This window comes from Sapajus apella, unplaced genomic scaffold, assembly GCF_009761245.1.
Source record: "Sapajus apella isolate SASKATOON/1434 unplaced genomic scaffold, GSC_monkey_1.0 scaffold2, whole genome shotgun sequence".
NCBI lineage: Eukaryota > Metazoa > Chordata > Mammalia > Primates > Cebidae > Sapajus > Sapajus apella.
In genome coordinates this window covers 78115017-78126981 of record NW_022436942.1, presented here as the reverse complement: position 1 = coordinate 78126981, position 11965 = coordinate 78115017, and the positions used below count along the sequence as shown (strand labels likewise).

The window sequence follows — 11965 nt, the reverse complement described above, 5'->3', positions numbered from 1 at the left end:
CTGGGTTCAAGTGATTTTCTTGCTTCAGCCTCTCAAGTAGCTGCGATTATAGGTGCCTGCCACCATACACAGATAATTTTTTTTGTGCATTTTGGTAAAGAGGGGGTTTCCCCATGTTGGCCAGGCTGGTCTTGAACTCCTGACCTCAAGCGAACTACCTGCCTCAGCCTCTTAAAGTGCTGGGATTGCAAGCGTAAGCCACCACACCCAATTAAGAGTCAATTTTATTAAAAAATTATTATTATATGAAGACCTAAGATAAGCCCAAATGAAAGATATAGGCCGGGCAGTGGTGTATGTACACTTTGCCTCCCAGGCTCAAGCACTCCTTCCACCTCAGCCTCCTGAGTAGCTGGGACCGCAGCTGCACGTCACCACAACCAGCTAATTTTTTGTATTTTTGGTAGAGATGGGGTTAAATTTACATATATGTGTGTACACACACACACACACACACACATGCCCGACTGATAGTCAATTTTATTAAAAAGTTATTATTATATGCAGACCTAAGATAAGCCCAAATGAAAGATATAGGCCGGGCAGTGTTGCAATCTCAGCTCATCTTAGGTCTGCATATAATGATAACTTTTTAAGGAAATTGACTCTTGGCTGGGTGCAGTGGCTCACGCCTGTAATCCCAGCACTTTGGGAGGCTGAGGCAGGTGGATCACGAGGTCAGGAGTTCAAGACCAGACAGGGCAACACAGTGAAACCCCATCTCTACTAAAAAAATTAAAAAATTAAAAAAATACAAAAATTAGCTGGGCACAGTGGCTCATGCCTGTAATCCCAGCTACTTGGGAGACAGAGGTAGGAGAATTGCTTGAACCGGGACCTGGGAGGCAGAGGTTGCAGTGAGCAGAGATTGTGCCAGGTTGCAGTGAGCTGAGTTTGCACTCCAGCCTGGGCTACAGAGTGAGATTTCATCTAAAAAAAAAAATTGACTCTCAGTTGGGTATACATATATAAAATTTTTTTTAGACAGAGTCTTGCTTTGTCACCCAGGCTGGAGTGCAGCTCACTGCAGCCTCCACCTCTGGGGCTCAAGCAATACTCCCACCTCAGCTCCCCAAGTAGCTGGGACTACAGGCACACACCACCATGCCTAACTAATTTTTTTTTTTTTGTAGATATGGGGTTTCGCCATGTTGCCCAGGCTGGTCTGAAGCTCCTTGCCTCAAGCAATTTGCCCACTTTGACTTCCAAAGTGCTGAGATTACAGGTGTGAGGCACCATGCCCATCCGATGTAGGTCATGTTTAATCATATTCCTAGGACAAGATATTTGGTTTCTTGGAGCTTAGCCAAGGCATGAGACACAGTTTCCAATAAGTATACGCTTCTCATCAATTTTGAGAGATTGACATTAATCTAGTCTCTTTCTAGTAGATTAGACATCAGTAACAATCATATTAAGTATACAGAGAGAGGACCCAAACCACTGTACGAATTTGATAGCATATTTTAAAAGCTGTCCTTTGAGAATAATTGGTGTGTGTCAGGTGCCTGAGTTTCTTGCATTATAAATGGCTTAGGAATTATAAAACACTCCTACAGTCAGAGGGCTGAAGGATTAGAGATATGTTTTTATGCCTTATAACATTTTTTAAGAAACACAATTAATGAACATACCCAAGCACTGTAGAAAAATTGCCTAAATCAAATGGCAGGGAGGCTAATTACCATTTAATTGAGTTTTGAAAATTTAGCTTTTCTTGTTAAAAGCTTTGTCTCAGGTCAAACAGGGGAAAAAAAACCTTCGGAAATCATTTATTCAAACTTGGGGAAAACATTTGGAAAGTGATGGGATCAGAATGAACATTCTAACAATCAGTTAAAATTGTCATAATATTTAAAAACTGGGAAATGTGTTTTGGTTATTTTGTGAGCTCTGCTGACTTAAAGTATATTTAATGAATTCATTGAGAATGTTCACATCATACAGTTATAGCAGGTGTTTTTCAATCCAGGGTGATCTTGCCTTCCACGGGCTATTTGGCAGTGTCTAGAGACACCTTTGGTTGCCATGGCTGGGGTGTGTGTGCTAGTGGGCAGAGGCCAGGGGTGCTAGAATGTGTAGGACAGAGCCTTCACAACAAAGAATTATTTAGCCCCAAATCTCAACAATGCTGGGGCTGAAAAATCCTGAGTTACAATGATGTTTCACATTTATTAACTGGCTTTAGACATTTTTTTACATTAAAAAAATTGAGGCCGGGCACAGTGGTTCATGTCTGTAATCCCAAGGCCCTGGGAGGCTGAGGTGGGAGGATTGCTTGAGGCCAGGAGTTCAAGACCAGCTTGGGCAACAAAGCGAGATCTTATCTCTACAAAAATAAAGAAACAAAAATAAATAAATAAACAAACAAATAAATAAATTCTCTGGGAATGGTGACATGCACCTGTAGTCCTAGCTATTTAGGAGGCTGAGGCGGGAAGATCACTTGAGCCCAGGAGTTCGAGGTCATAGTGAACTATGATTGTGCCATTACATTCCAGCCTGGGTGACGGAGTGAGATCCCATCTCTAAAAATATTTTCAAAATTGAGATATAATTCACATATCACAAATTTTACTCTCTAAAAGTGTACAATTCAGTGATTTTTTGTATATTTACAAAGTTGTATAACCATCACTACTATCTAATTCCAGAACATCTTTGTCATCTCAAAAAGAAACCCTGTACACACCTATTAGAATGGTCAGAATCCAGAACACTGACAATACCAAGTGCTGGCAAGGATGTGGAGCAACAGGAACTTTTGTTCATTGCTGAATGCAAAATGGTACCGCCACTTTGGAAGACAGTTACGTGTTTTCTTATAAAAGAGTAAACATATTCTTACTGTATAACCTAGCAATCACACTCCTTGGTATTTACCCAGAGGAACTGAAAACATGTCCACACAAAACCCTGCGCATAGATTCTGTAACAGCTTTATTCACAACTGCCAAAACTTGGAAGGAACCACGATGTCCTCCAGCAGGTCATGAATAAATAAATTGTGGTATATCCAGACAATGGAATATTATTCAGTGCCAAAAAGAAATGAGGTATCAAGTCATGTAAAAGATGCAGAGGAAACTTAAATGTGTATTCCTCAGCGAAAGATGCCGGTCTGAAAAGACGGCATACTGATTCCGACTATATGACATTCTTTAAAAGGTAAAACTATGGAGACAGTAAAAATATCAGTGGTTGCCAGGGACTGGAGAAACGAAAGAATGAATAAATAGGCAAAGCACAGAGGATTTTTAGGGCAGTGAAAAGACTGTATGATACTATATTGGTGGATACATGTCATTATACACCTGTTCAAACCCACAGAACGAATAATACCAAGAGTGTAAACTTGGATTTTTAGTGATAATAATGTTTCTTTCTTTCTCTCTCTTTTTTCTCTTCTTCCCTCTCTCTCTTCCTCCCTCCCTTCCTCCCTTTCTCCTTCCCTTCCCTCCTCCCTTCCTTCCTCTCTCCCTCCCTCCCTTCCTTCTCTTTCCTTTCTATTTGATAGGCTTCTGCTCTGTTGCCCTGGTGGGAGTGCAGTGATGCAATCATAGCTCACTGCAGCCTTGACCTCCGAGGATCAAGTGATCCACCCATCTCAGCCATCAGAGTAGCTGGGACTGCAGGTGTGTGCCACCATGCCTCAGTTAATTTTTAAATTTTATTTTTTTGTAGAGACAGAGTCTTGCTATGTTGCCCAGGCTGGTCTTGAACTCCTGGACTCAAGCAATCCTCCTGTCTCAGCCTCTCAAATTGCTGGGAGATAATAATGTTTCATCCCATTCATCAATTGTAACAAATGTACCACCCTGGTAGAGGATAGTGATAAAGAGACAGCCTATGTATGTGTGAGGACAGAGGATGAGAGGGACATCTTTGTACCTTCCTCTCAATTTTGCTGTGAACCTAAAACTTCTTTAAAAAAATAAAATCCAAGAACAAAAACAAAAACCACAGTGGATCCACTACACACCTGTTGAAGTCACTAACATAAAATACACTGACAATGCAAAAAAGAAAGAAAGAAACTCTGCACCCAGTACCCATTAGTAATCAGTTCCTGTCTCCCCAGCCCACTAATCTAACTTTTGTCTCTATGGATTTACATACTCTTAGATATTTCATGTAAATGGAATTTTACAATATGTGGCCTTTTGCACCTGCATTCTTTCACTGGGCATAATGTTTTTGAGGCCCATCCATATCATAGCATGTTTAAGCAGTTCATTCCTTTTTATGGTCAAATAATATTTCATTGCATGGCGAGATACCATCTTTTGTTTATCCGTTCATCAGTTGATCCACATTTGAGTAGTTCCCACTTTTTGGTTTGTGCGAATAGTGCTGTCAGGACCATTTGTATACAAGTTTTTGTGTGGATATATGTTTTTATTTCTTTTGGGCATATACCTAGGGATGAAATTGTTGGGTTGTATGATTGCTCTATGTTTAACTTTTTTTTTTTTTTTTTTTCCTGAGACAGAGTTTCATTCTTGTTGCCCAGGCTGGAGTACAATGGCACGATCTTGGCTCACTGCAACCTCCACCTCTCAGGTTCAAGGGATTCTCCTGCCTCAGCCTCCCAAGTAGCTGGGATTACAGACATGCACCACCACACTCAGCTAATTTTGTATTTTTAGTAGAGACGGAGTTTTACCATGTTAGCCAGGCCGGTCTCAAACTCCTGACCTCAAGTGATCCACCCACCTTGGCCTCCCAAAGTGCTGGGATTACAGGTGTGAGCCACTGTGCCTGGCCTCTGTGTTTAACTTTTTGAGGAATTGCCAAACTGTTTTCCAAAGTGGCTGCATCATTTTACATCCTGACCAGCAGTTCAAGAGCCACTGTGCCCAGCCCCTTCTGTTAAATTACTTAGCCATCACCCTCTTTGGTTTCACCAGATGGATCACATAGCAGGGACTGGAAGGCCCATTCTGAGGTCTCCACTTTGCATCTGAGTCAGCGTGAGAATGGCTCCTTTTTATAGGGGCAGACTCTTGTTAACAAAGACTGATGATAAAGCCACATTGTCAGTTTATTAAATTGCAATGAAAAATACACTTTGACATTTGATTAGTAGTATATTTGCCCTCTTTAGGCAAGTGGTTCATGAGATTGGCTGCACGTTGGGGTCGCTTGGTGTATTAGTCCATTTTCACACTGCTGATAAAGACATACCTGAGACTGGGCAATTTACAAAAGAAAGAGCTTTAATGGACTTACAGTTCCACATGGCTGGGGAAGCCTCACAATCATGGGAGAATGCAAGGAGAAGCAACTCACATCTCACGTGGATGGCAGCAGACAACAGAAGAGAGCATGTGCAGGGAAACTCTCCCTTAGAAAACCATCAGATCTCATAAGACTTATTCACTATCATGAGAGCAGCACTGGAAAGACCTGCCCCCATGATTCAATTACCTCACACCGGGTCCCTCCCACACATGTGGAATTCAAGATGATACTTGGGTGGGGACACAGCCAAACCATATCACTTGGGGAGCTTCGTCAATGCCCAATTCCTAGTCTTGATTCTGGAACAGTGAAATGAGGATCTTTAAGGATGGGTCCCAGCTATCAGTGTCATTTCATTTTATTTTTGAGACAGAGTCTTGCTCTGTCACCCAGGCTGGAGTGCAATGGCATGATCTCTGCTCTCTACAACCTCTGCCTCCTGGGTTCAACTGATTATCCTGCCTCAGCCTCCTGAAAAGCTGGGATTACAGGTACGTGCCACCATGCCTGGCTACATTTTGTATTTTTGGTACAGATGGGGTTTCACCATATTGGCCAGGCTGGTCTTGAACTCCCGACCTCATGATCTGCCAGCCTCACCCTCCCAAAGTGCTGGGATTACAGGTATAAGCCATTGCACCCGGCCATCAGTGTTACTTTAAAGCTCCCGAGGTGATCTCAGTGTGAATGTAAGGTTCCGAAATACCCGCAACATGAGAAGGTATAACAAGAGGTGTGTGTAGAATCATAAGGCAGTTCATTTGTAAATTCTATCTATTCTATGTAGGCACTTCTATCAAGAGCCTACACAGTTGATTGTTGAAAGGAGTAATTAAATTGTAATCAAATGGACATGGAATTAGATTTCATCATTTAGTCCACAAATATTTATAAATATTAAGTGCTAGGTACTGGGTTAAACATAAGTCAATACAGTTTTGTGGTTATCAAAATGGGCTTTAGAACGAAAGAACCAGTACAAGTCCTGGCTCCATTGTTTACCACTGTGTGACTTAATTTCTCTAAGCTTAAGTTTCTCTGCTGGTAAAAAGGGGGTAGTAACAATAGTGCCTACTTCAGGGGCTTGCTTGAGATTTATGTCAAATGATGCAGTGTTTCCCAAATTTCAAGATTTGTTTTAAAGCTATACCCAGGTGCAACCTGTACTACTGTTTACTTAATATTTCCTTTACTGGCTCATTTTTTCTGCTTAAATATTTCCTTTGGTCTCATCCCAAGTAGTTTCGTCTATGAAATACCTGTTTTGATGGGCCATAGTTTTTTCTAACACACAGTAAAATATATAATTTCACAAATGAGTGACTTTTTTTTTTTTTTTGCCACCTGAAAGTGTTGCTCATACCAGATGGGGACATATCTTTGGAAAATAGGGAATACCTGGGATATTTGCATCTGAGCCGTGTGAGAGTGGGTCCTTTCCACAGGGGCAGATGCTAATAATAGTGCCTACTTCAGGGGCTATTGAAAGGATATGACTTGCACACAGAAAGAACTCAGCTAATATTAATTATTTTTTCTCTCTTCTTTTTTTTTTTTTTTTTTTTTTTTGAGATGGATTTTCACTCTTGTTGCCCAGGCTGGAGTACAGTGACGGGATCTTGGCTCACTAAAACCTCTGCCTCCCAGGTTCAAGTGATTCTCCTGCCTCACCCTCCCGAATAGCAGGAATTACAGGTGCACACCACCACACCTGGCTAATTTTGTATTTTTAGTAGAGACTGGGTTTCTCCATGTTGGTCAGGGTGGTCTTGAACTTCCAACCTCATGTGATTCACCCACCTTGGCCTCCTAAAGTGCTGGGATTACAGGTGTGAGCCACGACACCTGGCCTTTTTTTTTTTTTTTTTTTTTGAGATGGAGTTTCACTCTCTCACTCAGGCTGGAGTGCAGTGGTGAGATTTTGGCTCACTGCAACCTCCGCCTCCAAGGTTCAAGCGGTTCTCCTGCCTTACCCTCCTGAGTAGCTGGGATTACAGACATTTGCCACCACACCCAGCTAATTTTTGTATTTTTAGTAGAGATGGGGTTTCACTGTGTTGGCTAGGCTGGTCTCAAACTCGTGACCTCGTGATCTCGTGATCCACTCAGCTTGGCTTCCCAATGTGTTGTGAGCCATTGTGCCTGGCCAGTTGTTCCCTTAATATAGAAGTTTCTGGGCTGGGCGCAATAGCTCACACTTGTAATCCCAGCACTTTGGGAAGTCAGGGCAGGATGGTTGTTTGAGTCCAGGAGTTTGAGACCAGCTTGGGCAACAAGGGAGACCCATCTCTACCAAAAAAAAAAAAAAAAAAAAAAATGCCAGGGATGGTGGTACATTCCTGTGGGAGGGCTGAGGTGGGAGGATCACTTAAGCCTGGAGAGGTGGTAGCTGCAGTGAGCCATGATTATGCCACTGAACTGTAGCCTGGGTGACAGTGAGATTCTTTTTTTTTTTTTTTTTTTTTTTTTGAGACGGAGTTTCGCTTTTGTTACCCAGGCTGGAGTGCAATGGCGCGATCTCGGCTCACCGCAACCTCCGCCTCCCGGGTACAGGCAATTCTCCTGCCTCAGCCTCCTGAGTAGCTGGGATTACAGGCACACACCACCATGCCCAGCTAATTTTTTGTATTTTTAGTAGAGACGGGGTTTCACCATGTTGACCAGGATGGTCTCGATCTCTTGACCTTGTGATCCACCCGCCTCGGCCTCCCAAAGTGCTGGGATTACAGGTGTGAGCCACCGCGCCCGGCTTTTTTTTTTTTTTTTAAAGGTGCTTGATAAATAGTAGCTATTATTGACCCCAGGAACAAGAAGAAAATTATGTTTGGGGAAGGAAAAAACAAACAAACAAATGTGTATTAAGCAAGCCTGTAGCTTTAATTATGTGCTAGTGTGCGCCTGTGTGTGTGTGTGTGTGTGTGTGTGTGTGTATGTGAGAGAGAGAGAGAGAGAAAGAGAGAGAGAGAACACACTCCAGCTCTGTCTACTGTAGAATTAAGAGAGTATCAAAAGGACTTTACATATATAAATAAAACACACACACATACACACACAAGTGCACACATATACACACAATTTATTATAAAACCACATCCATATTATATCCATATTGTTGGTATCTAGGTTAAAAAAATAGATCATAGTAGCATCCCAATACCCTGAAAGGCCTCCATCTAAACCCCAGGTCACTACTGTTCTGACTTTTGCTGTCTTTAGGATTTTGCCATTTCTTTTAATGACTTGCATCAACCTAATACACCCCTCTTTAAACAATGTTGCTTTGTTTTGTGGGCTTTGAGAATTTATATGAGTGGAATCATATGTTCATTGTCTTGCTTCCTTCATTAGGCCTTATTTTGAGACTCATTATGTCTGTGGCTAGTTGCTGTTTATTCTTTTTTATTGCTGTATGAAAACACTGCAATATACAATTTTGTCTTTTCTACTGCTGACGGACATTTGTGTCACGTTCAGTTTTTTGCCAACACGATTTTGTATTCTTATACACGTCTCTTGGTGTACATAAGGAGGAGTTTCTTGCCGGGCATGGTGGCTCAGGTCTGCAATCTCAGCATTTTGGGCGGATCACTTGAGGTCCTATCAGCCTGGTCAAAATGGTGAAAATACTCTCTACTTAAAAATACAAAAATGAGTCAGGCGTGATGGCAGGTGCCTGTAGTCCCAGATGCTCTGGCGGCTGAGACAGGAGAATCGCTTGACGGAGGTTGCAGTGAGCCGAGATCATGCTACTGCACTCCAGCGTGAGAAACAGAGCAAGACTCCATCTTTAAATAAATAAATAGGAGTTTCTGTTAGGTAGAGAAAATACTCCTAGCAATAGTTACAGAATGCACGAATCTTCAATGTTAACAAATAATGCCAAACTTTTTTTCTCAAATTTCAAACAGATCGTATCCATTTACACGCCTACGGGTACTGTATAAGTGTGTGTACCTCCACATCTTCGCACACACCGTCACATCCTTTTGTTCTCGAATTTGAGTGTGTGTTGTTTCTCACTGTGACTTTATTTTTCATATTTTCTGATTATGAAAGAGGTTGACAACTTTCATACATTTGTTGGCCATCTGGATTTCCCTTTTGGTGAAGTGCCTGTTTAAGTATCTCGCCTATAATTCATTTTAAAGTGTCCTTTCAGATGGTCTCAATGACTTTCACCAATTCCTTACAGGGCAGTCAGCTGGGAGATGCAGTAATCAAGGCAGGTTGAAGTCACGCTCAAAAGATTCGTTGCCTCAGCTGTACCAGAGGACAACTGGGTTTTCCCAGGTAACAAGTACTTCCACTTTAGCCACAGGAGAGAGACAAGAAAACCAGGCACTCGCTGGTGGCCGAGAGCAAGAGACAGCGCCCTGGCGACCTCCTCAGGGATCCTACATAAACTGCCGCGTCCCCAAACGCAGCATCCTGCGTAACCGCCAATTTCAAACTTCCAAGACCTGCCCTGCAGGCTTTGCCCTTCCCCCTTTCCCATTGGTCGCGAGTCAAAGGAAGAAACAATTGATTGGCTCTCCCTTTCACTTCCTCCGTCCCTTTAAGGACATGGGCGGGGCCTGGCTGAGACGCCCACGTCTATCATAGGAGTGGGCACGCTGATTGGTCCAGACACGGCTGAGACCCGCCCGCGCCGTTCTTCAGGTTCAAACGCGGCGGCGGGAGACGCGGGGCTGAGTATATTACAGACCAGCGGGGTCCGCTGAACGTGAGTCTGATCCCCCAACCCCAATTCTACCGCACCCCGCTCTGCAAGGCCAGGGGAGGGCTGCCTCCACCCACACCAGTCCCGGCTTTCCCTTCTGCCACGGAAAAGGCGGCGATTCCACCTTCAGGGCTGTGGGAGGTCTAGAGGGTCTTCCGGGGCTGTCTGTGCGCGCGCCCACCCTCCTTGGGAGCCGAGGGGTCCGCCGGGTGGTGCCGGGGCGGGAGGCTTGTTCCTTCCCTAAAGCGGGCGGAGTCCTGTGTCTCTTCAGCTCTGCCTCCTGTCAGCACTAACTGTATTATTCTGTCCAGTGCAGTCAGCCAGTTCCTTATTACCTGCGTAATCTTAGCAATTTACTTAACCTCTCTGTTTCTTTGTCTTCATACCCCGTGCCCACCCCATCACCTCCTTGATGCTCCCACCTCTTTCGCTCTGCTCCAGTGCCTCTGGCCTCCTTGCTACTGTTGGAGAGGCCAGGTCCTTCCTCAGGGCTTTTGCCTCGGCTGTTCTTTTGCCAGGGTTACCTTTCTTTCCCCAGATATCCTCACGGCTTGCTGGTCATCCATTTCAGATCTTCAAGTCTTGGGTCAAATGGTGGCTTCTCAGTGAAGTCTTCTTTGACCACACTAAAAATTGCACCGTCTCACCCCCATTGTCCTTATTTTGCTCACTTTTGTTTTTTTACCCCATAGCACTTAACACCTTCCAACAAGCTGTGGAGTTTGCTTATTTCAGTCATTCATTTAATAATTATTTATTCACACCTACTATGTGCTAGAGTGTGTGTGCCCCCATGTAAAAATCTCTGCCCTTGTGGACCTTCCATTCTAAGGGGGGAGATAATAAACACATTTATAAGAAAGAGAGTATGTCAGATAAGTGTATCGTTTCCTGTTACGGTGAGTGAAAATCTGGTGTTTAATCTCCATGATTAGAGTGAGCTTCCTAAAACTGGAGTCGAAGCTGATTTTCACTTCCATGCCCCTAATATCTTGAGGGTGATCAGGATCTCTCAAGCCCTTCCTGCCCAAACCATAGGACACGCTTGGCTTTTCCGATATCGTTTCAGTACCAGTGGGGAGATGCTGAAGTTCAAATATGGAGCGCGGAATCCTTTGGATGCTGGTGCTGCTGAACCCATTGCCAGCCGGGCCTCCAGGCTGAATCTGTTCTTCCAGGTAACACCTGCCAACTTTGCTCACCTGTGTGTTTCCTTGGAACCTCCTTGTCACTCACCTTTGCTTTTATTTAGAGTCTCACTCTGTCACTCAGGCTGGAGTACAGTGGTGCAATCTCGGTTCACTGCAACCTCCGCCTCCCAGGTTCAAGCAATTCTCCTGCCTCAGCCTCCAGAGCAGCTGGGACTACAGGCACCTGCCACCACGCCTGGCTAAGTTTTGTATTTTCGTATTTTTATTTTTTTAGTAGAGATGGAGTTTCACCATGTTGATTAGGCTGGGCTCAAACTCCTGGCCTCAAGTGATCCACCTGCCTTGGCCTCCCAAAGTGCTGGATTACAAGCGTAAGCCACCACGCCCTGTCTGCTTTTATTATAGGACCAAGAATAATATTTTAGGATAAATTCTGTTTTGTTTGAAACAAGGGCTTCTGTTAACTATAGGCCTGTGCCACCATGCCTGGCCAAGTTTTTAATTTTCTGTAGGGATGGGGTCTCATTATGTTGCTCAGGCAGGTATCAAACACCTGGCATCAAGTGAGCCTCCTGCCTTGGCCTCCTAAAACACTGGTGTCATAGGTGTGAGCCACTGCACCTGGCCCTCTATTTGGAGTTTTGTTTTATTTTTTTTTGAGACAGAGTCACACTCTGTGGCCCAGGCTGGGGTGCAGTGGCCCGATCTCGGCTCACTGCAACCTCTGCCTCCTGTTTTCAAGCTATTCTCCTGCCTCAGCCTCCTCAGTAGCTGGGATTACTGGTGTGCACCACCACGCCCAGCTGAATTTTGTATTTTTAGTAGAGATGGGGTTTCACCATGTTTGTCA

At 43.8% G+C, this 11965-nt stretch overlaps 1 protein-coding gene across 8 annotated transcripts in view; it reads left to right on the top strand.

The window, feature by feature from the left end:
- The first annotated feature begins 9894 nt into the window (after positions 1 to 9894).
- CIT (citron rho-interacting serine/threonine kinase) overlaps positions 9895 to 11965 on the top strand; it is a 193867-nt gene continuing 191796 nt past the window's right edge. For 3 of the 8 annotated variants that reach the window (XM_032241332.1, XM_032241325.1, XM_032241385.1), the window contains exons 1-2: positions 9909 to 9967; positions 11003 to 11142. In XM_032241332.1, coding sequence (XP_032097223.1) covers positions 11047 to 11142 — 96 coding nt within the window. In that variant the 5' untranslated portion in view covers positions 9909 to 9967; positions 11003 to 11046. Of the gene's footprint in view, positions 9968 to 11002; positions 11143 to 11965 lie in introns of those variants that run through there. The other 5 variants (XM_032241375.1, XM_032241340.1, XM_032241364.1 and 2 more) reach the window with 4 other exon arrangements.